We start from the raw sequence: 27,074 nt of genomic DNA, 5'->3' as shown, positions 1-27,074 counted from the left end.
TTTCAAATATCAACCAGTTTATTCAATAACAAAATATCATGTATAATATATTGAACACAATGTAAATTATAAGAATACAGTTTATACATCACACTATATCGTATATTATGTTAAAGCTGTTGATTGGGAAGAATAACTGTTTTCGTACCATATTTACAGTAAAATAAAAAAACAAATAGTGTAATTTAACTAAGGTATATTGGGGAATACTGTTCTTCATAGAAGCCATAATGTAACTTGGTGATTCAAAACGCGTGAATATGTAAGCAGTAGGTATATTGCCGTGCTGAATAATAGTTGTGAGTAGTTTGACCGTGTCCAGCAATAATATAACAAGGACAACAACGAACAAAGGCAGTTTTATTTACATTTAACCTAGCCCAGCACTAAAAAGGAAATTAAAATTGCATTTATCTCCCTTGGCTATGACGAAAATCAGCAACGCTAAAGTAGTCTCTATCATCCAGAAAAATATTCCACGAATATTAGTCTGGATGCGTTGTCAACTTTCGAGAATAATAGGTCATTGGATAGATTATCCAGTTTTTTACATTATCATAAACAAAGTCTAAGGGAGATAACTAGGATAAAACAAGATGTCGACGCCCATAATATTAATTTAAGAATGCCATTTCAGAAAATCCATTTGATTGCCTTGCCAGTTCAATATCCAACACTCTCATTTTTATTTATTGTAAAATTTCTCTCTTCATGGTCCATATTTATGTTGGGTTTTTTTTGTTTTGTTTTTTTTAATTAATCCTAATTCGTCGCCACGATTCATGTTTGTTTATGTTTATGAATTATGGGATTTATTGCGGGAAGGGGCGAAACTCTTACTTTACTTTAACCTAGCCCAGCACTAAAAAGGAAATTAAAATTGCATTTATCTCCCTTGGCTATGACGAAAATCAGCAACGCTAAAGTAGTCTCTATCATCCAGGCGCTGAGCCTCCGGTCTAACAATCATGCGCCCGCTATATTTCTTTTGAACTTTAGTCTCGGTCACCCAGAACCTCCTAGTCTTCAACGTAAGGAAAGTTCCATTGCCCATGCGTAACCGGGAGTTTGGTTTTTTATGTGGTTGATTTAACAATTTTTACGTATTTTTGAAACAGGTTCCGAAGCGTTTTGGTTCTGTTATCCAAGATCATTTTCGACGTTCCAAAGTAAAAGTTCGGTGCTAAGACCACCTAAAGATAAATTTTGAATGTTCCTATTATTAATTAGAACAGGTTTCAGTTTAGTTTTTATATTTTACGCTGACATTTATTACTTTAAATCTTCCTAGTGCTAAAACGGAAAATTTTGACCTCTGGGGTCACAAAGAACAAACGTGAATTTAGCAAGTTTACATTTGTATTGAAAGTGTGATTAGTTTCGATCATTTTCAGCTTATTTTCTTGATACAAGAATGACTGCGCATTCACTTTCAGTGCAAATGAACCCATTTGACCTTTGACCCCGAATATCTCGAAAACGCCCCAACGGCGGACTGATTACCACTAGGCATCGTATTCTACGCATAATTTTACTCTAGAAAAGTTGTGTCTGGTTTTGTGCCCATTTGATGGACACCCCCGCACTGAACCTCCAGACTATGTGTTATTCGTTACCAATTTAATTACATGAAAAAATCATAACCTGGAAGAATGAGTCCATACATGTTTTGAAATGGCTAAACCGTTTTCAATTGGGTCAAAAATAAAATTATCGATTGTGGCATGACTGTACGTGTGTTCATCTGCCTACAGATAAAATCGATTTTGTGTTCTGCTGTCGATACACTAAATCAATTGACAATTTTAAACAAATATTAGTAAACATGTCGACTTCAGCTTAACCTTTCGAAGCAAAAATATAATTTTATAGATTTTGTCCTATAACTGATCGAAATAACACAGGAACTAAACCCCAATTCAATATTATATTTTGATCTAAATCAAATATATGTCTGCCCCTTTAAAATTTAGCTTTCAGCTTAACATTTCGAAGCAAAAAGATAATTTTATAGATTTTGTCCTATAGCCGATAACCCCAATTCATTATTATATTTTGACCTGAATCAATAAGGTCTGCCTCTTTTCAAATCTAGCCTCTAGCTTGATAACAAGACGATGAGTGTATTTGACATGATTATGAATATACCTTTTTTTCTAATATTTTGATTGTAGGTCAAACAATATTTGATTTTATCACTTCAAAAACACCATTGAGCATTAGCGTCAATCCTTATGACATGGAAAATATTAAGGGGGACATTGATTTATACAGGATCACGTCGTAACTTATTCACTGCAGACTGGGAGAATTCGGCATTTCATTTCAACCGAGTGACATCAGTAATTAGATCGTTCTTGTAAATCAACCAAACTAGCCCGTATTTCTGGAACACCATTCTGCTTTGGTAAATCGATATCTACATGGTCTGTTCGCTTCACAAACTAAAAAATATATTAATAGGGTATGAGGCAATATCATGTGAAGTAGGCAATTAATTCAACTTATAAGGCAATTTGATTTCTATGTATTCAATTTACAAGACTATAGATAATATTGACCGTAGTGTTACACTTTTGTCGTGGATTAAAATAATATTTTGGAAGACTCATATTCTTTAAGAGTAAAACCCTTAAAATAAGTTATACCTGTGTTACTGATGCAAAAACACCGACTCAAAATTTCACCCTTTCCCCGGTATATAGGCCTTATTCCAACCAAATGTAAAACATTTACTGAAGCACTATCACAAATTTTAAACCGTACAGTAAATCAAAATATTTTTGTTAATTTATTCTTTGTTTGTCTGGTCAGCTGTATGGTTAACTTCAGTTTGCATGGCAGATAATATAGCCTATTCTGATTTTTATTCTTTTATTCTGAGAGAGAGAGAGATAGCCTATTCTGATTTTATTCTTTTATTCTGAGAGATAGAGAGAGACAGACAGAGAGAGAGAGAGAGAGAGAGATGGGGTTTAACGTCCACGCGACACAAACTTGGTCATTTTCAGGACTAACAAATGGTTCAATTTTATTTCAATAATTCGTTTGCGCGAAGGGGTCTTTTAGCAGTGAGAAGACCCACAAGGTTGAACAGTCGACCCAACTCCTTGTCCCGTACAAGCGGGAAATCGAAACCACGCCAACTGACTCAATGGCAGACCTTCTGATCCAACCCCCTGATTTTATTCTGAAGTTATTGTGGTAGGGTAGGAACAGTTTGTTGGAATAAATTAAGATACGCCCACATTTTGCAAGAGATGGGCAGAAAACAAGCTAAAAAAAAAGAAGCGATTTTTCGTAAAATCAGGGAACATAGTCAAGGACGTCATTGTCCGATATGCGTGAATATAAAAAGGAATCGAAATCTCTGGGATATAAACATTATATTTTAAGTTTAATCAAAATGAGATAAAAATTATGACCCCTACCGGGTACACAACCTTTAAATTACATACTTTTACACTATTTGTGTTCAAGAAGCGGCCATTTTTTCGAGAAGTTTCGGTCCGATTTTTAGGAAATTCAAATTCAATCGGCAATATGGTGTAACGGTGATATATTTTTTTAACAATAAATTGTGACCTCAAGCTAAAGAAGCGATTTTTCGTACAACCAGGGGCTATAATCCAGAAAGTTGGGGTCCGATATGCGCGAATATCGACAGGAACCGAGATCTTTGGGTTATAAACACCAATTTCAAGTTTCATGTAAATTGGATAAAAATTATGACCTCTACAGTGACCACAAACAACAAAACGTGTTTTTTAGTACAATCAGGGGCCATAATCCATGAAGTTTTGATCCGATACATGACAATATCAAAAGCGACCGAGATCTTTTGGGACTAAACCTATAGGGTATTTCAAGTTTCGTCAAAATCGGATAAGAATTGTGACCTGTAGACTGTCCACAAACAAATGGTGGACGGACGGGCGGCAAGCATACGGTATTATCTATGGGTTAACTTACATCATCTCCAGCTTTCTGGCGTCTGTAATCTGCTCGAATGATAGCTGAAATTGAATACGAAACAACGTGTAAAAATTAATGCATTTGTGTATCAATCCTATCCCCTTCATTTTTTTTTACAATGATTTTATTCCATGTCCCCAAAACTTAATTCAATAGTAATTTACAATTACCCCCTTTCCGTAAGAGAAATATTTTTTGCAGCGTTTCAATGTATAGCTGAAAATAGCTACCTGTTCATAGATCGTGACATATAAATATCAATTAGATGCACACGTTCGGGTCATTTTAGCTTGTCGTCGAGTTGATAACTTCAAGTTTAACAGTATGTTTTTCACATAACGGTTTGACGGGGTCGATAGGTATATAAAGAGTATTTGTCCTATAAAGTTTTATCTCCGGTTTTTAGACCACTAACTGTATACATTTAGTTGTATCTATTAATAAGTGTTATTATTATGTATCAATAATTCAATAAAAATCTGATCCTAAGGGTTGCGACAGACTTAATGCATATTATTTGTTATTTATTGTTTGAGTTGTATATGGGCGAGAACAGATCAAAGATTATTAAAGGTGTACCTGTCATAATGGATCCCACTAATAAAAGAATGGCTACAGCTATATTGGCTCCTAGTACACTGATTTTATTCATAATAGCCCTCATACCAATTGTACAAATAATACCGAAAAACTGAAATGATAAATGGAGGTGTATGGTTAAGATTGATATCTGACTGTGACCAGAAACTAAACCATTATCTACGTCCACTAGAGCAATCTTTCATATTCCATCAAAGGCGGCTTTTGTCGTCATAATTTTACCAATGATTATGGTTGTGTAGCTAAATGCACCTGGATGCTAATCTAAATGTTCGGTCTCTTTTCACCAGCCCAAAACTTTAATATTCTTCATGATTTAGTCATCCCATAAAAGAAAATAAATAGCGATAACATATTAATTACTGTATAATTAGCATTTTCTATCCACATGATTAAAGTTTACATATTTCTGTATTATTATAATACATTTAATATACTATTATATTTTTACCTCGTGTAAATAATTGCAAAAGAAGATGATAGTTAAACTGATTGAAAACCGATAGCAATCCATTGCTCAAAAATAACAAATCACCGTTTGTGTTATGTAACCCAATCAAATGAAGTCAATAATCACAAAATACCTGGGCGCAAGCATTTAATAGACCAGAAGAAGTGCCTTCCGATTCCGGATACGTTAGTTCAGCAGCAAATTCAAACCCAACTGGTAGATATCCCGTCATAAAAAACCTACAAGACATAAAACCAAACATTAATATTGATAAATGTAGAATAGACGTAACACCCTGTTAACTCAGAAGCATTAAATTTACAAGATAAGTTACAATGATACCAGGCAGTCTGATACAACCAAGACTAGACTGTTAACAATGAGATTGAGGCTCGTTTCCCAGGATGAATATATCCATCAACCTATCGATCACTAGAACTGATAGCTTTAGAATGCGTTTATATTAACTTATATGCAGACATTTTATGTAAAACGTTTACATTTTAATGTACTATTACAATTTGCCTAGACGACATCGATTCTGCTTTGAATTCCAGCTACAGTGGTAATGAATACACGGGGCACCAGTCGTACACATGTCATTTTGGTTTGAAGATAATGTATCTCTATAAACATTGATTAGGGTTTACAAACATGAAACATGTTCATTTTCCTGAAGCTGTCACCAGACAAACCATTTACGATCCAGTTTATGTGTTGAGGCCACCAATTTGAACAGGACATTAAAGTGACCAATCACACAAGTACCGGTAAATGAACGAAAGAGTTTGGGTTAGGTGTTTGAATAGTTACCCTAAAGAACCGGCGGTAATAAAGACTATCCATATATGACCAAGGTTCATGGTAAAGGTAAAAGCTACCATTCCAGCCATAGATAAGATATAAATACCTAGGGATGTAGATCTAAAAATAGAATAAGACAATATAATATTAGTTTACGTAATTCAGTGAATCTGATTATAATTTATAGACAACAAAAAAAATAATACTTTTAGACAGATCAAATTCATAGTGAGTTTGTCGTCATTCTTGTTCGCTATAAAAAAATGAATGAATATAATATCATAGAAAAAGAGTACTAATAATTATGGAATCAATCATTCTCCAGTGGTCTCATTCCGTTCTACTCTACTCTGGGTTCATCCATGGGATATACAAATATTCAAATTATCTGCCATTGATCGTAGCTTGATTCTACGAACCAATCAAAAACAGTTTATAAACCAGTCTTAGCCTCATTGTTTACGTCCACAACAATAGATTATGAGAAAGTTTGCAAGAAATTTAATATAAAAGATGTGAAATTTAAATACATTTCTCCCCCATGGATGAACCTAGGGGTTAGTGGAGCCAAACAGAATGATACCACTGGGGATATCAAGGATGCACTAACGACAGCAAGCTTCAACAACACATAGTAAGTGTTTGACTAAAACTTGCATACAGTGTGCATTCAAAACAATCAGCCTCGCCATGTTTTCAGCACATAGATATGGTTTGTGTGTCTTGCTAATGTAAAACAAAATTCTTATTGATATCAGAATGACAATCCATGATCGTCAGCACAATAGCTCCCATTCTGTTCTTCGATTAAGATGTTACTCCTTGAGTTCCAGCGGTTAATTTATAACCGCTAAAGTCTATACAAGAAATTATGAACAAGTAGAGAAAATCGGAAGTAATTTATGTAAGATTGCATTTAGATCCACCAATAATGATGTGCCGACTCTTTAAAGTGATATTTTCAATGTTTGAAAAGCTGGTTTATAACTGTTACAACTATTACCCTAATCAAATGTGGGCCTATTCCTGCCACAACTATTAAACTAATAAAATGTGGGTGTATTCATGATATCTCATCAGTAATGAATTAACACCGCGGTCACAAATATTATTTTTGCCAATTTATAAAAACATAAAATAAATCTCACTTGAAAGTTCTAGTCTTATCTAGCCAGATACCAGCCAGTATAGATCCTGCCACACCAGACAGTATAATGGTTAAACCAATCTGACCAGCTTTCATCTCTTCATTCTGATTAGAGAAATAAAAATGAATTTAAGCTCATGACGTATTTTAGTGGCATCTGCGGGTCTAAGATAAAATGAAATTGGATGATAAGCATCATATTCAACTGTGAATATAATATAATATAAATGCTGTTTGAGATTCGTGGCGAACCAAACAATGGTGCTAACGACGTATATATCAATGAACTGCTTCATTGTCCGAGGATTATTTGCCGGCAACTTTGCATCAGCGAAAGAGACCGGTCTAAAGACCATTCTTTATTTATAAGCGGGCAAGGTAAACTGCAAAATAAAAATAGTCTGACTAAAACAAAAGGTAAAATGTGTTCAGAATGGGTAATTTATTTCGGGTTATTAGTTCTCTCCTACTTGATCCCATAGAATGACTATCGACGCATTCCGGCGCATTCAGACCGTCATGAAATAAATTGCGAAAGAAAATAAATCTGGCTTCAGTTTTCGAATGCTGGATGACTGTCACGAGACGTGGCTCTAGTTATTTGCGAAAGCAGCTGCAACAGTCTGATGGATTTGTTACAATCTGTTTGATATTCAAGTTGGACATAGAGTTGGATTTTAACTATAGAGTGGGAGGTGCGCTTGGCGCATTGGGCGTGTTTGTGGGCAACTGCGTTCTAAACTGGTAATATTTTCACTCGCCCAACTCCGGCCACCCACACACAAAATCAACGGGCTCTTACAGATAGTCAACGACGTTTTGTCGGCTAAAATACACTGTCGCCAATCACTATGATACAATATTATGTTTTTTGGATAACTGCCACAGTGTTTATTTTTATTCCATTTGAACAGAAATTAGTATGACATGAGTTGGGTGTTTTGCCCGACAGGTTTGTAGCCGCCGTAGAAAAATTGTTATGTATGTGTTCATAATATATGATTATGTCATGATAAGTGAAAAAAATGTAAATGTATATATAAACTGTGAATAGTTAATATGTCCATGTCATGAAAAGTAGAACTAAATTTATTGTATGTAACAATTATAATTGTTCCGTTTGTATAAATATGTGTCAAGTGTCAATAGTTATTTTAGGTGTCTAGGATATGTCTGTCTTTAAAGGATAATATTAGTGCCAGTCATTATCACATATGTGATATAACTGGTTAAACATATTCCAAATATACTTTTAACACAGAGATCATTGCGACGATAGCTGAGTAATACACGTTTCCCGCATCGGAAGTGACGAACGTCAAAGGAAAACATGAGTCACCGCTCTATATAAATGACTGAAGCGACGAGTGATAACAGATACACGGCCGAATTTCTGCTCACTAATAATTCCTTCGAAGACCAAGAGTTGTTATATGGGACTGAAACACAGTAAGAGGATATCTGACAATTCAATAAAGTAATTGAATGTCATTAGATAAGAGAACACGAGAAAAGTATAAATAGTCCGTACATTCCCTTGTTTACATTCAGTCTATACCTTATAAAAACATGGTAATGCACGGACTTTTTCTGTTTTTCTTTCGTGTTCTCTTATCTAGTGGCAGTAAATTCTTTTCTGAATTGACAGATATCCCCTCACGTCTCACACAACAGCTTTTGGTCTTCGAAGGAATTATTAGTGAGCAGAAATTCGGCCGTGTATCTGTTATGACTCGTCGCTTCAGTCAGTTATATGGAGCGATGGCTCCATGATCTCTGTGTTAAAAGTATATTTGGAATGTGTTTAACCAGCTCTATCACATATGTGATAATGACTGGCACCAATATTGTCCTTTAAGAGGATACCTGGACAGGTCTTTACAAATACACCTGTGATAAAAAAATTAGAACAAACGTCTCGAGCACACCGGCGAAAGTGCGAAATCTTGTTATCAGGAATCATCGATCGTTATGTTAATTATAACTCACTTTTCACTGATATCTTTACCAAAACGTAATGGGTTGGACGATCAATAATAATTAGGATATTAGATTCATCTGTTAATTAATTTTACTTACTGGGAAATAATGAAGCACGACAGCGTTTAATAATGTTCCAATAGCATAATACGACCCCGTATTCATACCTGGAAATAGAATGCATTAACGTCTGTTAGAATCTAAGAATATCACTCTGAATACACCCCACACTTTTATCGCCTTTTATATAATGGGATATAATACATGAAGTAGTTTGAATATTACGTTTTGTAACAACTAATTTGTTTCTAGTTCATTTTAAGGCAATTTGAGTTTATAATTTCATTTCTTGTTTTCATCACTATAAATGTCGTACTCTAAGATAACCAGCAGTTGCCAGGCAAAATACGCCCATATTTTGCAAGAGATGGATAGAGGGAGAACAAGCTAACCATATTGTCCATATGCCTTGGCCAGCCATGAGTCCTGACCTTTCCCCTATAGAGCCTGTCTGGGACATTGTCTGGGACATGATCGGGAGATGTGTTCGTCGACGTCAACTTCAACCGACGACACTGCAAGAATTGGCCGTGGCACTACAAGGGGAGTGGGTCAGATTGCCCCAAATTGTGATTCGACGGTTGATTAGGAGCATGTCACGACGAATTGCTGAATGTCTTAGGATTGGTGGAGCAACTACTCATTATTAAGACAAAAATCAAAAACGTGCATTTTCACTTTTGACAGTGTATCTCTTTGCGAGTAAAATGAGCCGTCAGATAAGCCGCCCGTATGAACTGTTTATGTTCATGTGTAGGCAATTGACCTGTTATTAACATACACTGTTTACCTCTAATAAAAACAACAGTGCATTTCCGCAGTTTTGTATTGTTTCTGAATATCCCCTACTTTTTCGTAAGAGTATATTATGGCATCTTATATCATTATGTAAAAGGCAGGTGTTATCTGACAAGACACGTGTCTTTAAGTCCATACTAGACTATTCTCCCATCTGTTACAGCCTTGTCCAATTAATGTAGATCTACCACAGCAAGTTTTTAATAAGGATGTTATCTTCATTTTATGTTTTGCTATTTATTACTGTTATAGATTATCTTTAGTATATTACCGATTGATACAAATTTCATCAGATTTAATGACACGGATGGAAACATGTTTTATTATGTTATATTTCGGATCTAAAGGCGGTATTCTCTTAATTTGATGGTGTTTGAAGAATACCAGTATGTTTATATGATTAACTTCAGACACGTTTTATTATGTTGTTCCATCGGTGGTGTTGAAAACGGTGGTCCGCAAAAGTCCCATCAGTCACGACACACTTTAAGGCCTTTCTGAACTTAACAGTAAACCTAATTAGAATATACATTATCTTTAGAAACAAACAGTTATTTGCTTTGTTGCCAGTCATGGACCTTTGTATAATGTCACTGTAATACTGTAGCTTGTCCTCAAACATTCCTTCTATATATGTCTTCATAACTTAAATGGGCGTTGTCAGATAAAACTGTCTATATATATATGTAACTTAGAGGGATGTTGTCAGATATATGTGCATGACAACACCTTTATATACACCGGTTGATAGTTACAATCCACCTTCCTGTCCTAACAAGTTCTCAACCACCACCAGTTACATGTTAATCTCAAACAAGAGCTCAAATGGGTTTAATCTCACATCAATATCTTTAATGTTTAAACAACGTCATTTGTGAAGAAAAATGAATAGTACGTTGCGGAAATCCAGCAAGAAGAAGTCTGACACGGCGGTGCTCGAACTAATAAAAAAATAAAAAAAATTGCTTGTGTTTACCATTACAAAAGATAGGTTGCCAGGCAATAAAACATACGCCCACAGTAGCTAAGTCGCCCGGACAGTGAACAAGTATCGTCGCATATTTTTTTCTTTTGTCAGTATGAGAACATTTACAACACATGAAAATCTGATTACCAGTAATAATCCATGAGGTAATTATCAAAAAGCATTAGAATTTGTTTCGATTGTTTGTATTAACTCTAGCCTCTAAAGCGTCCACAAGATTTATCAAAGTGATCAAGGGCCTTAATTATCGAAAATCGTTGAAAATAAATAGGATTCTTTGTCTCATGACCTTAAACAGTATAAGTTTAAAGTCAACCAGATATTAACTTTAGCCTCAAGAGCTGCTATAAGATTTTTTTTCAAAGAGTAATGGTCGAAAGTTTTTCAAAATCAATAGGATTCTTCGTCGCATGACCTTAAACAGTGCGTATAAATTTAAACTCAACCGGATATTAACTTTAGTCCTTAGAGTATCCACAAGATATTTCAAAGCTATCAAGGGCCATAAATCTGGCAATAATTATCGGAAATCAATAGGCTTCTGCGTCTCATGACCTAAAACACCGTGTATACTTTTACAGCTAAATCCATGACATTAAATGTTTTGTATACTAAACGTTAGCATGGGACAAACAAATTCTAATGATTTTCTGATAATTACTTAAAGATACATTATGTAAGATTTAGATAAAGAACTAGCCATTCTTGCTATAATAGTTCGAAAGTAGATGATGTTAAATTAATAATTTGAAAATTTCATTCAAATTACTCTATTGCAAGCGAAAATATTAGCCTTTGAAGGTTTGACTGACGTGTGCAATAATTTCAACCACCGTACTGGATGATCGAAGCTAAGTATCGGTCCTCCATATTTGATTAAATCAAAGTATAGCTGAACCATTCTAATCTATTTAATATCGGAGAAATCTGATGCCATCGAGAGTTGATTAAGGCCTGGATCAGTTAATTAATGTCTAATTAATACTTTAGAAAACGTTTCAGGCCTAAAGAAATACCTGAAATAGGCAGATTTAGCTCTTGCATAATGCATGTTTAATGAGTTGTCACTCTTAAACATGCATTATGCAAGAGCAAAATCTGCTTATTACAAGTCTTTCTTTAGGCCTGAAATGTTATCTAAATTATCAATTAGACATTAATTAACTTATCCAGACCATAATAAACTCTCGATTTCAAGGCTAGCCTTCGATGTAGGCTGGATTAGATTCCTATATGCCGCTAACGGCTATTGATAATTAAATCAGAAAAAGTGGATAATCGAGACTATGCTGTTTATATTAATGATTTTAGTAATGATGACCGAGACTATGCAAAAATTTCACCCGCTTCTTTCTCGGCTCATAGTGGATCAATTTGACTGAAATTTCCAGCAAATTACCTTTACACTATCTAGTTTTTAACTATTATAGCGAGAACTGCCATCTCTTTATCTTATCTCCCATAATGTATCTTTAATCCGATTTTAGTGTATTATAAATGTTTCATTACTGACAAAAGTAAAAATATGCGACAACTCTTGTTGACTGCCCGGCGATTTAGCTGCTGTGGGCGCATTTTTCGTTGCCTGGCAACCTATCTTTAGATCAATTACTAGGTATGGTTCTGTAAAATAATGTCGATTCGGACTGTTATAATACCGAAATTTTGGTGCCTGCAGGAGACCTATTTATAGGACCTTGGAAATAAGAAAACAAGTTTAGGGTCGGCGATTAGGGCTAACCGTAAACACGGGTAATTTTTTATTTGACCTAATAAGAATCAGAGCTTGTGATATAAAAACTGTATATCAAATTCTATTGTAATTAACTGACGTTAACTGGATAATTGAGCCACGTCCGAGTTTTCTTATTTATCACCTCTTTTCACTCACTGTACTGGTAGCAAGGGCGGCACAATAACATCAAATTTAGAGAGTATGGAAATAATATCCTTTTACGTTAATACATACATAAGTAACTAAGGTTTTCATTACACTATTGTAATCTAATTAATACTTATCGTCCAGATTAAACCCCTGAAGGTTAAAAATTCGTGATCTTAGTACGGTGTCGCAAACCGCGAAGGTCATCAACATCAGTTTAGACATATTTTAGTTGAGTATAGTGTCTGTTACACGCGGATAATGAGGTTGTCCAATAGTAATTCGACATAATAAGAATCTTTTACTTAGTGTCAGTTATATTATGATATAATGTTTTCTTTTCCTATTCATTTGTAGAATAAAACACGTCACATTGGCTAAGGTGAAATCAAATGGTGGCACCTCTAATACCAAAGACTCCAGCCAAACCATTAATTACAACTTTATTACATCGATTACGTATTTAATACATATATCATTTACTGCAAACACTGGAGGATAAATACAGATGTTTTGTAACAATCTAAATGTATTGTTATATAATCTAATCTATTTACTATAATGTACCTTTTCTGTGCCAAGCGTCTATTTAAGCATTAACCTAATATAGAATCCCCACCATACTGTCAATGGCATAATGAAAAAAACCACTCAGATAAATAAAACTTAACTTACCATAGGAGACCATGAGCAACATAAAACTTTTATTTTTGAACAATCGAACCAATGATGATAAATATTTCTCATTCTCTGCAGCTTGAACAGCCAACATCTGAGCTACACTAGGGGGTTTGGGCGGTTTGTCCTTAAATACTGAAAGCACAAAATAATATCAATTACATCGGCAAGACTTCCCTCCCCTCAAAATACATTTTTTTAGAATTAGAAGCTAATTTATCAGATATTACCAATAAACATTTACGCCCTGTTCTGACCTGCCAACAACAAAACTATCATGCTAAAATTAGCTCCCCTTCTTGATGCTGTGGTGTCCTTTTTCCATCATAGTTCTTTTCCGACCCTACTATTCACCGACACTAAAAACTGACAAGAACCGACAAGACTGAGGTTTTGGAAAAGGTGAACCAAATAATCCAAATTTTAAATGATTTCGTGGATGATTAAAATTTTGACCAATGCTATGCAATACCAACAAGGGGGAACAATAGCTTACACTAGATAAAGTATTTATAAAATATCTATACATTTAATTCCTTGTCCTTTGCAATGCTTTGGACGCCATTTACAAAATAACCCGCTTGTCGAGACTTGTCGGGGATTAGTAGGACCAATTTCATTATGGCGGATAAACAAAAGAAAATCTTACATATTAAAATGGTAAAAAATAAAGCCGTAGTAACTGATGCACCACCATAAAACATAATAGTCATATTGTGGCCAACTGTCTCCAGATTTTCAGAATTTGGCACTAATACTGGCGGTAACAGGAACCCCACAGCAACTCCTATCTACAATACAAAATGTACGAAAAATGCTCTCATAATTTGAAATGAGTTGGAAAAGATCAGTTTTCTATCAAGGGCGAAAACCCAGTAATTAACAGAAATAATTCAAATTTGATAGGCTTCGGGCTAGCGCTGTGATAAACTGATAATTAGATGATAACAATAGCTATTGGGCTATAAGAAATTATTGAAAACCATGACTTTTTCGTACCAATAACAAAATCACTATGAATAATTTTCGAATCAATCGGACGATAAATTCAGCCTTTAGTGGGTCCATGGTTATTTATCTCATGAAAAAAAATGTTCAGTCAGTCGGATAATAAATGCAACAGACGGTAATATGAAGCTAGCGTCATGTGGGTATTATTATTAATATAATTATTTTACAGGCTATTTTATTACCTGTTTTATCATATATAATTTTTCTGTAACTCATATAAACCTATTTACCTGATTTCCAAATACACCCATAGATGTCGCTGTTGATACTTGGTTTGGTCCAAACCACACGGCTGCTAATCTGGCCGGAATACCAAGCACCCATATTTGAGCTATGGCACATATTGTCTGGGCAGCCATGAGCACGGGGAATCGATCTGGGGTCACACTGGCACATTTCATCCAAGCACCCACAGCATTCAATAATGAACCTAATATATGACATATTCTTAAACCCTTTTTGTCTAATAACCAAGCGGCTGGAAATATTAAAGGTATATACGCTAGCATATAAATCATAGACAGCCAGTCGATAGCTGTCTCTTGTTGAAAAGAGTCTGCAGGAAGACTTTCATTGTAAAAACGAAGTATAACATTGGCTATTATATTTAAATGGATCCACTGATAAGCATTACTAAACGAATATATACAAAACAACGCTAACATAAACCATCTTTTAAAATAAACTTGAGGATGAATCTCCAACTCTATCGGCGTTTCTGACGTTGGTGTACTGGTCGGCGTCGGTTGCAGTAAACTAACATCGCCTTTTTCTGCCGCTGGGGTATTTTTAGATTTTCTAACAGCTTGACCTGAAAGATAAAGTAAACAGTTAAAATCAATATGGATTAGAATATTTACGAATACTCCCACAATATCGGAATAAATGACATGATGATGATGATGATGTTTGCTTCGTGATATCGTCTTGAAATTCAAATCCGGTTTCAGTTTGTCACAGGGTAAAACATACGAAAAATTGATCACTGCACACTTTGCCCATCATTTGTTCTGATGATGGCTGGTTCCAACTATACATGCTACCATGTGACCGAAGGTATATTATGATTACTACTAAAATAAGGATTATGAATAAAGATTATTTTTATTACCAAAGTGCTAGATGTGTATTGTGTGAATCGTCCATTGTACAAGACAGTGGGGTATTACGAATAAATATCTCAGTTAAAGGGCATCCACTTTAACACAACTGTACGCTTACTTTATATACTAGTTTGTCAAGGGAATAACACGTAAAACATATTAACAGTAACAACCCATCCTGCAGTTCAAATCTAATACCTCGAAACAACAAATTACAATATATTAATTTTAAACAAGAGCCCAGATGGGTTTAACCTCTTATCATAGTTAACACTTTATCCATATCTCCAATGTTGAAGAGGGGAACTTCACACGAGAAAAAATGAATAGTACAACCAACATACATACAAAGTTCTGGGAAATCCGTCAAAAACAATTCGAAAATGTTAAAGATTCTGAGATGGCGATAAATGAAAAAAGTTCGGATGAGCAACGCTGCAAATGTTCGATTCTCTGGGACTAACTCTGAAATGATTCGACATATAAGATTTACAGGTACATTTATTATAGAAAGGAAAGGGTCGTCACTCAGCTGTTATTAACTCATGATATATGACCGTATATTCACATGATATACATCTATGTCGAAGGTTGGTATGTAAGTAATAATGGATATGTCAAGTATCATCACATAGATATATATCAGTGTAAAATAACGTCTATTTGGCACGTATTGTCTGTAAGTACATGTATAGTTCACAATGGTCATTGTGGTAAAAATATAAGTACTGGACAGGTTAAACCACAATAGATATTGTAAGACCACGATTAATACGTATCGCCATGTAAAGACTATTTTCTAGATACACCCCTTGAAATACTATCCACGTTTAAATTCCGAGATGAAACAAAATCCAAATTACATATCCATGTGTTAATTTATCCATGAAATAAATATTCAAAAAACATTGTTATATTCTTTTGAACTTGACAAGAACGATTAATAAACTTCCTTTAATGTTTCTCATGCTGTAACGGTTCTATACGGTCATTCTAGCAAATGTTTACCTCTTTACAAAAATTATCTATATTTCTGGAAATCGATTTTCTTTAATAACCCTTGTTTTTCAATTAAAGGTATATATATTTGAGTGTGATGTACAAACAGAGAGTCAAACAGGGACGAAGTGTGGCTAAAAAAAACATATATATGTAAACAACATACATCAGTTTCAAAACAATCAGATGATAAATGTAGTCTGTAGAGTGTTCACAAGAAATTGAGGACGTGCGGGCGTATAAACATGATAAAGATTTGATTTGATTTGACAGTTAAAAATATAAAAGTTTGAAGTTTAAATTTGTATATTATATACACTTCTTATCATAACATTCAGTAGGTCAATGCCGTTTCACTAAAAAAAAAAAAACAATCACATAAACTTTCTCATTCAAAGTAATAATTCTTCTCAATCTGATTAAAATACAGATCTATATTTCGTTTCGTTTTCGGTTTTTTATACTTCGATGGCCTCTACAACATGAAAATCTGACCGGTTGTAGTGCAAGGTCGCGTCAGGAGTCATACGATCGGCGTTTGACCCTATGACGTCAGACAATTGATTAATCAATAGGCATTGATGTATCTAGTGGGTTAAACCCACAGTTCCGTGCACCTCACGCGAAAAACTCGCAGTAACAGACCATTTCATGGCTTAATCTCTCACATCATCCAGAACACGGGTTATATAACAACTCTTCCAGATCCTAGTGTAGTAAAGACAAGTAAAACAAAATTTTAAACTAAAAAAAGAAACGAAATAGGATCTGTCTTTTAATCAGATTGAATTCTTCTCCAACTGTATTGACCGATAAAGTACAACTAACATGTCAAGTGTTTGACTTACTCGTTAAAAACAAACAGAACAAATAAATCCCTCTCTTATCTACACGAAACAGGCATACTTTGTAAATTTGATAACAGTTTGTTTTTATCATTTTTTTTTTTTGTTTTTTTGTTTTTTGTTAAAATGTGTTACAGTGCTATCTTTTTGAATTGCACGATTTATCGTAAACAGTGTAAGGCTGTCGTCTTCTAATAAGGAACTTTTTGTTGTGTTTTGTGTGTGCGTGTTGTAACCGTATATTCATCTATCCATGCATTCGTATCGGTATATATTCAAATGTTTAATAAATTTGTGCAATTTCAATGTATCCTTAAACAAATCCTAACTGATTAAGTGTAAGACAAATGTTACTTTTAACAAGAATTTTCTGTATTGTTCTCGTTGTAACTGGTGTCAGATCACGTGAGCTTATTGGTCAATCAAATCAAAAATATAAACGATAAAAAAAATGTAATCTAATTGAAACTGTCAAATTTGATTTCCTGTAAGGTCTCCTCCTCTGTCATTGTTTCCTTTTCCTCTGAGCCGAACAACTTTGTTAAAACATGAACTCGCCTTTATTTCGGCACCATGTTATGTTCACTAACTCTTTAAATGTCAATATTATAAGTATCTTAATTTGTGTAAAGCAATCTATGCATATGAAGACCACCCTCGAATAATCATATGTCAGTTTGTCAATATATTTTTGATATGATATACATGCATTTATAAACGAACCCACCATTGCCGATAATAGTTAGAGCATGCTTAAATATTATCTTGGGTTATTTAGAAACATGATTTTCACCCGTTAAGAATTGTTTTGTGGATAAACTTAACTAGATTTATTAACTGCAACGATTCAATGAAGGTATTCTCATCGTTATCAAGCTTGAAACCTTGCAGTTAATAAACCTATATACTAGTGAATGATGTCGATAAAAGTTGTCTGTTATTCTGTAATGCTTTCACTAAATTCCCCCTAAAGAAAGTAAATAGTTATGTTGCACTTTTTCATTTGAAGTGGTGACTCTGTTGGTGGCCTTTGGTCACAGGTTGAAAATCAATACGATTCTTCGTCTCATGACCTTATATACGATGTATAAATTTAAAATCAATAGGATATTCACGGACGGGGCGGCGACAATACAGAGAATCATTAACACAGAGTTCACGATGTCACCGGGTTGTTAAACAAGGAAGTTAGTATAATTACTCGTATATCAATATAAACTGCTGTTGCCATTTCTGATCCGTCGATCAAACTTTATACACCTCAACCCTTATCCATGTTTGGTGTATGTGCAATAGGAGTTCCTACATTGGTGGACAGATTGGGTACATTTAGCATTCTGTACATATTTTATAATAAAACAAAATTACCATACTTGCCTTTTGACATGTTGTAAAATATGCAAATGATTTGTGTGGATTTATAGATAACCTTACGCTTTAGTTCCCACCATTAGTTGGTCATTTTTTGTTATTTTCAAAGAATATGCAGATAAGCATGAGTCTTTTAATCCCCAAATTCATGTCATACATTCCTCGATTTTTAGTTAATGGTTACCTTTTATTTTAAAACAAATTAATAACACAGCTTAGAGTTCAAATTGTATTCAAATCTATTGATTTTACGCTTCTGTCATTCCTATATTCTTACTAATTAATGGGGAATCTATTTAACATTGAATTCAATCAAAGAACCAGGCACTTCTAATTTAACAGACATTTTGGATTGGAAGTCATGACTACAGAAGACAGTGCTGTGTATTTTCCGAAAGACAAAACCACAAAGATGTTCATTGTTTCCATAAAATATTGGTGAATTGCCCCTCGCAATATTATTAACAAATCGTCCAATAAGTTTTTACGATTAAATCCAATAAATGGCATTACCGTTATTTCCACAAAAATCAAGATCCCGATTTCATTGAAAACTGTTTCGCATTTTACAGTAACAGATGGGACATGCCATAAATACATATGTGTGTAAACAATAAAATATTTTATGCAAATATAGAATACGCTATAATATTCAGTTATTTAAATTGTGATTACATGAAATATTTAAAAGCAGTTAATCTTAGTCTCATTTCCTTATAATTATTGGGAATATATGACATGTTGTGGTAATAGCCACATAAATGATAAAATTATAATTTGTAGATATCGAATACGTATGAGGGGAAATAAAACTCCTATTTAATGAAACTAATTTTGACGTAAGCATCATGAGTAGATCGATAAGTGTACCATACGCATTACTATACTTTAAATTTATAAAACCAGTTAATGTCTTTGATATCAGTTTGTGTATTTAAACTTGTCACCTTTTATATTTTGACAAATGTGTCAAGTGTGTGTTTTATTAAATGCGACCTATTAAATTTGATACAATAACTTTTTTAGATTACAATGGGGGGGGGGGGGTCTGACGTAAAAGAGATGGTGGGAGCATTGAGACGGTTAATACCACTAAATTCCTTATAATTCAAAATGAATACGGCAATAGATGGGACATGTCATACATGACACCCTAAAGACAACACAGACAACAGCTGATCAGAGCTTTTATGACTCTAATGCAACTGATAACAATGAAACAAGGGTCAGATACTTTTAAAAAATATATTGAATCAAATTGATTTTTTTTTTTTTTTTTTTTTTTAACAGAAAACTGAAATTTACTGCTGGATTATTAATACTTCTGTCTTTGGCTTCACGGATAAACCGACGACGTTAGCCAACACCTTGTCACGTACGAATACTGGCTCATTGACAGATCTTATGACCTGAAAAGCATACGTTAGACCACTCGGTCACTCAACCTTCTAGAATGATAAAGTTAACCATTCTGGTTCTGGACTTTGATTATTGATAATGTAAGTTCACCGACTGTACGTAGCTGAAGTGCACGCAGCAGTATTGATTATGTTTTAAATTCTATTCACACGATGAGAGAAATCTATTAAATAGAGTAAATATGGCAAAGGACATTAAACATATGTCGTTTTTTTAACCTAGGTCTTACCGATGTTTAACTGAAACAAGAGGGAAGGATGGTTGGGTGTTTAAATCAAAAGGTCTGTCATGGATTCAATTTTCGTTTCGTGATTTCAATATGCTGCATAACCTTGTGGGTTTTTCGCTGGGTTCTCCCCTTTAAGTGACAGTGATGACAATGGTATTTCATTACAACAAATACTTTGAATAAGTTGGAAAAAAAACGAATATTATTTTTTTTTTGATAAACAGTGTCAACTATTTATTTTGATGTGCAGCAGGAGGCACATCAGCCTCATGGCATGCGGAAAAATATAAGAATAAAAACATGCTCTTAGTAATGTACATCGGGGAAAGTCTCAAACAGAAAACCAAATAACACTCCACCAAACGTGTCAGCTATACATGTGATATATTTGTGATACATCTATAGATACGTCGCCCTCTATCTACGATTATTAATGCTATATCTAAAGTCGAAGCTGATCAAGCGCCCCCGCGATGCGAGTCTGGGGGCACTTCCCCAAACATTACGAAAATTACATCGCTGGGACCTGTGATTTCGTTGCCCAGATATGACAAAAACACTGTCCTTATCCTGATTTTAATTGAAGCATCTGACAAATTCTGTGTTGCCAAAAGATGAAATTAACAGACTATAGCCTATAGTATAGAGGGGAGCTCATTCAAACCATACAATTTTCTTCTTGCAGGGCTATCATGAACTCATCATTGTTACCAAAAAATATACGTATTTCTGTGCAAAAAGAATTGTTTCGATACAGATCGAAGATTCTAATTGGATAGTGTTTCTGCAATGGATGCATCGCCTATTCCTTCGAAACAGAGTTGACAAAAGAACAATGGTCCGCATATTTACATTAACACCACTTATGTTGGGACGGAAGATATGTTACATAATAAGTTTCATACTAGCTTTCTTAATTGCGACAATGTTCACAACGATCTTGATTTGTTCTAGATCGGAGTAGGTACGCTTCCATATGCACGTCAGAGTCATAAATAAAATTTTAATAATTTTCACAACAATCTGCATTATTCATTAAATATGTAATAATTTTTACAACCATTTTATTGTAATTGAAAAAGTTTTTATTCTACCTCAAGTCATGCATTTAGATCTATCCTTTAAATCCGCAGGGAACAAAATACATCATACAAATTAATAATTGGTGCATTACGTTTGAGGAAAAGGAACTTCCTTCATGAGGAAAGATATGATGGGAAGATGTGTTAACAACCTATCTGAACCACACCGCATCACACTCACCAACAGCAACCTCATCAAAGCATGCATCCAAGCAACCTACTTCATCAACAAATTCATGGTTTGCCAATGGGGAGACCGTTATCACCGACTAACCGAAATTCTTATGACCACTTTTGACGAGAAAGCCCTAGCAATATCAGCAATTAAACCAAGAAACTGTTTCCGTAAAGTTGATGACACCTTTGTCATCCTAAACAGTACAGATGAACATACCGCCTTATTACAGCATGTCAACCAAACGAATTTCAACACCTGAGAAACCAGATAAAGAAATGACGCACCAATATATCATATATAATGTTGTAAAACTTAAGTAGATATGATCAGCATACCCTTTACTCAGGGGCGGATCTAGGAATTTTGAAAAGGGGGGGGGGGCAAAATGGGGGCACTGACCGCGGAGACGGGGCACACCGCTGAGAGGGGGGTTGGGGGGCAAGAAAACTATCCGTCATTTCCTTGCATCTGTAGCCATTCCAAGAGCTATTTGGCTGATATTTTCGTCTAAGTAAACGTTCGGAAATCGTTGAAAAAGAGCCTTAAAATCGAGCAAAAAAGCTAGTTGAACATGCGACTCGAAAATTGTCAAGGCGAGCGAGGCATTATGATGGGAAAAAAGACGAATCTATAACCTAGCCACTTCACTATTTAAGCCTTGTAACTTGTACCGTGTACTGTCCACACATGAAACAATGTTAAATCAAGTTGCACTCATGCGCGTCGGTGATGGGCATGAGTGTATACGCCGCCGTTTCCACAAGATGCTATCATTGATGTCTGTCTATAGTCACTCTATAGGATTAGGGCAACGTCAGCTAAACAACAAGAATTTGTTTGAAAGTGGAAGCATTAATCAGACCAGACTGGTGTGTTTGAGTCGATGGTTTGAGTCATTTTGGAACGAACATATTTGGGTCTGAGAAAAGGCACCTTCAGCAGTAAAAAAGGGCACTGTCGAAAATTAGGGGGGGGGGGCCCCCCCTCCCCCTTGGATCCGCCTCTGCTTTACTTATCTAAAATATAAATTTATACTGACTTGCCAATATAGGATATAATCAGCAACGCCACTGACACCAACCCGATCATATTGCGCGAACTCTTCAAACGCAAATAAGAATGTAACATTTAACAAATAGTCTACTTGGTCGTTTTTTTTCCTTTTACTCTCAGAGATATCAAAAACATTTTCCCAAAATTATTTGACTCGCTACGATTGCCTACCCTGGACTAAAGTGCCATTGAATACAATAAAACAGTCTTATCAGTTAACACAACATATTAGTGCATAGTAACACCTGAAAGGATGTCGGGCATTTTAAATGTGTGTGTAAACAATAAAATATTTTATGCAAATATAGAATACGCTATAATATTCAGTTATTTAAATTTTGATTACATGAAATATTAAAAAGCAGTTAATCTTAGTGATAGGTCAGTTCTCATTTCCTTATAATGACATGTTGTATATGACATGTTGTGGTAGTAGCCACACAAATGGTAAAATTATAATTTATAGATATCGAATACGTATGAGGGGAAATAAAACTCCTATTTAATGAAAATAATTTTGACGTAAGCATCATGAGTAGATCAATAAGTGTCCCATACGCATTACTATACTTTAAAATTTATAAAACCAGTTAATGTCTTTGATATCAGTTTGTGTATTTAAACTTGTCACCTTTTATATTTTGACAAATGTGTCAAGTGTGTGTTTTATTAAATGCGACCTATTAAATTTGATACACTATATTTTTTAGATTACAATGGGGGTTTTTTCTGACGTAAAAGAGATGGTGAGAGCATTGAGACGGTTAATACCACTAAATTCCTTATAATTCAAAATGACTACGGCAATAGCTTTATAATGCTAGGTTCCCAATATCACGATTGAAATCGATGTTTTATACGGCACACGGATAGAATTGTCTGTCTGTTTGTGTTTTCCTGAGTATGATGTCTTGTCCGTGTATTTGTTTTTGTGTAAAATGTGTGTGGTGCAGCCCCCCCTGCACTTACTAATAGGGAAATGGTCCGTATAACATTGTTGTCTTTTTACCGTCTTTTTTGCTACTTTTAGACGCTCAAATGTATCATATAGCGTCTTTATGAATCTATGTGTATCCTAGAACACGAAGGTGTATATTTGATGTGATTTTAACCATGATAACGACTGGAATTTAATCATTATTTTTGATGGGTTATACTGCATTCCGGTTGATTTACGTGCTAAATGATTTTATTCTATGGTAAAGGGGTATAAACATTTTGAAATGATACATTAGTGAAACCAAAAAGTCGAAGATTTTTAATAAGATTCAACATTAATTTTTTTTTTTTTTTTATAGCTTAGCGACTGTCGAGCGGCTTCACTCCCTCCGGGAAAGTGTAGGCCAGGCACTTGACTAGTACTGATGGTGATCTTGGTAGATATCTGCCATTATCATGCTGTAATAGAACTAAGCTCAGCTCAGCGATGCATACGTACTGACGCAACGTATCACGTATACGATATGGATACGTGATACGGATGGGAAAAATTCCGCTTGCCAAAAGTCTCTAGTAGGGACAATCCTATCGTAACGCATCGCACGGCAGTGGGAACCTAGCATTAAGAAACCTTTGTGTAAGGGGGTCAAAACACGAGTAGAGAAAGGGGCAGGGATAACTAGATAATTAGAGCAATAATTAAATGTTGGTAGCTTGTAACTAAATTAAATTAAATTCTTGCCTCATGAAGTAAATGATTTTCTAGTCTATTTCAGAGAAATGTAGTTGATGCAAGGTTGGGTTTTATTTTACATTAGTGATCTGTATTTGCATTTCAAACTAATTTCTAGGCCTTAAATGTTATCTAAATTATTAATAAGACATTAATTAACGTATCAAGATCATAATCAACCCTCGATGCAATCGTTAGACTACGATATTTAGTGGACTGAATACCTTTTATGAAGGATAATTTAACGTAAAGATATGTTGCCAGGCAACGAAACATCCGCCTACAGCAGGTAAATCGTCCGCGCGGTCGACAAGGGTTGTCGCATATGTATTCTTTTGTAGGTAATTGGGAACAATTTCATACAGATCAGATTATAAGGGTTTCGTCGTTTGACTAATCTAAATGATGCATATAAATTTCATACAGATCGGATGATACCTTTTGGCGTTAAAGCGTTCACAAGGTTCAACATAGTGAAACAAGGGCCATACACAGAAAATGTTGAAATTTAATAGGCTTCTTCGTTCCACTAATTTAGATAATGCATATAAATTTCACAAAGATCGGATCATAACTTTTGGCGTTAGAGCGTTCACAAGGTTCAACAAAGTGAAACAAGAGCCGTAACAAACGGATATTTCTGAAATTCGATATGATTCTATTTTACTAATTCAAATGACGCATATAAATTTCATACAGATCGGCAGATAACTTCTGACGTTAGAACGTGAAACAAGGGCTATAACTCTAGAAGTAATTAATGGGCGGACCGACAGACAGACGGACAGGGATGACGGCAATATTACGTCACATTTCTATGTATACAAATGGATAATCAAGACTTTGTTTATTATCGTATCAACGGCAATAATGACGATCGAGGCTAACCTAAAATGGAATCGCTGAAGCAATTTGAAATTTTCAGCATATTCTGTTTTCATTATCTGTTTCTTAATTATTATAGCGGGAACTGGCACCTCTTTATCTAATCTTACCTAATGCCCCTTTAACAAAAACTGATATCTAACGGACATGTAAATATTGATTGAAATCTCAAATATGCTATACTTATTGTTTTATATTTATTGACATACTTTTTATTATACAGTAAACCGTACGAAACTGTAATGCGATATGAGTGTCTTTTCGTAGAAAAAACCGTATGTTATTATTATAACGGCAGTACATGTATACACGAGTATCAAATCATAATATACAAGATAGTTACTACATTTGGTTTATAAAATTGGACTACATGTACATTATTCCCTAGAGACCGTCCTGTGTAATCTCTATTGAATTTGTCATTAAAGATTGAAGGGTGTATTCTTCGATGAACCGAAACATTATAGAGGGTCGTGTAAAGCAATGAAATGAAATGGGGTTTAACGTCTCACTGTTCTGCTCCGATTGGGCTAATGAAGACGGGGTTGCGTAAAAAAAATCAAATTGAAATAACGGGATAAATCATGTATCGGTTATTATAAAATAAACACCATGATCCAAACCGTGACACCGATACGGATACACTAAATCATATAAAGGACCATATTGTTATGTTACCAAAAACAATCTAATACTTTGAAGTAATACAAATCATTGAAGCAAATAAAATACTATAGACCACGATTAAAAGGTGCATTAATAGATAAAACATATTTATCATATATCTATAACATGTAATTGTCTGCGATATCACCTCAGTGGAAGCGGGCGGTAAATATAGCTATTTCACACACATAAAACAGAAGTAGTCCTACTGTTTAAAATACATAAGTTGAACACCCCGAAATGTTTGGAAAGAAACACCTATCCTAGGGTATGCTGGGGGTGGTACCAGACGTTCATGTAACTCTTTTTTTTATGTGCAGTGTTGTTTACATGACAACATGGCGAAGCCATGTGTCGAGTTTGCCCTTCTTAAATTTAGAAAAAATAGAAGTCAAAACCCAATTCGACATAGAACAAAACTGGAAATTGGCGTTTGGATTAGTCATAGAAATGTGTTGTAAAAAAATCAAGCATGGTCTGCACGGGTTACAAATGAAATATTATATTTTCCAACGTATTTCACTATCTTTATTTTACAAGACTGTCGGGATAGTCATATAAGAAATCAAGCATGGTCCACATTGGTTTGAAAATAAAATATATTTCCTAACGTATTTGACTGTCTTTATTTTACAAGATTGGCGGAAATGACATTTGGCCTATACCGTTACATGGCTTTGTTGATAATGGTAATTACTGTACATGACAGAAAGGAAACAAGCGAAAAGTAAGCCACATTGGTGAAACATTAGGATATGAACTTGAACAGTAAAACTACTGTGTCCCGATAGCCTACATTTACACTGCAATATAAATCCACTACAGTGTGTACACGTGTATATATATGTCAATAATTAGGGTATACATATGATCTGATATAAAAGTGGCTACTCACCCATATTGGATCAATAAAGAATAAGTTATACTCTGTATGAATGAATAAGCCGAACAAAGTGCTCACATCGCGGCCATAGTTTAGTCTGACACGATACTTGGCTGTGCGGTCGTTTTGCCACTGTACACTTCTACCATCGACCAGTCGTGCCCAACTCGCCTGACCCGTTACCATAGAAACTATTTTTATGTGGAATCCAACATTTTTATGTAAATATTCTTATCGGGTCCACAGTCCACAGTCTCGACATTTTGATACGAAATGATGGACCCATGATTGTTTATTTTGCTATATGCGCATGCTACA

At 34.7% G+C, this 27,074-nt stretch overlaps 1 protein-coding gene across 1 annotated transcript; it reads right to left on the bottom strand.

Annotated features, from left to right (window-relative positions):
* Positions 1-27,074, bottom strand: LOC126810928 (feline leukemia virus subgroup C receptor-related protein 2). Its single transcript, XM_050536322.2, has 11 exons — positions 26,769-27,074; positions 14,602-15,182; positions 14,010-14,151; positions 13,358-13,495; positions 9,057-9,124; positions 6,979-7,082; positions 5,840-5,950; positions 5,160-5,265; positions 4,555-4,666; positions 3,973-4,016; positions 1-2,444 (listed from the first exon to the last, which is right to left on the bottom strand). The coding sequence occupies exons 1-11, from the start codon at positions 26,770-26,772 to the stop codon at positions 2,340-2,342; spliced, it is 1,515 nt and encodes a 504-aa protein (XP_050392279.2). The 5' UTR covers positions 26,773-27,074; the 3' UTR covers positions 1-2,339.

The sequence above is a fragment of the Patella vulgata genome, chromosome 2 (genome assembly GCF_932274485.2).
Source record: "Patella vulgata chromosome 2, xgPatVulg1.2, whole genome shotgun sequence".
Taxonomy (NCBI): Eukaryota; Metazoa; Mollusca; class Gastropoda; family Patellidae; genus Patella; species Patella vulgata.
This window is presented reverse-complemented; position numbering and strand designations above follow the sequence as displayed.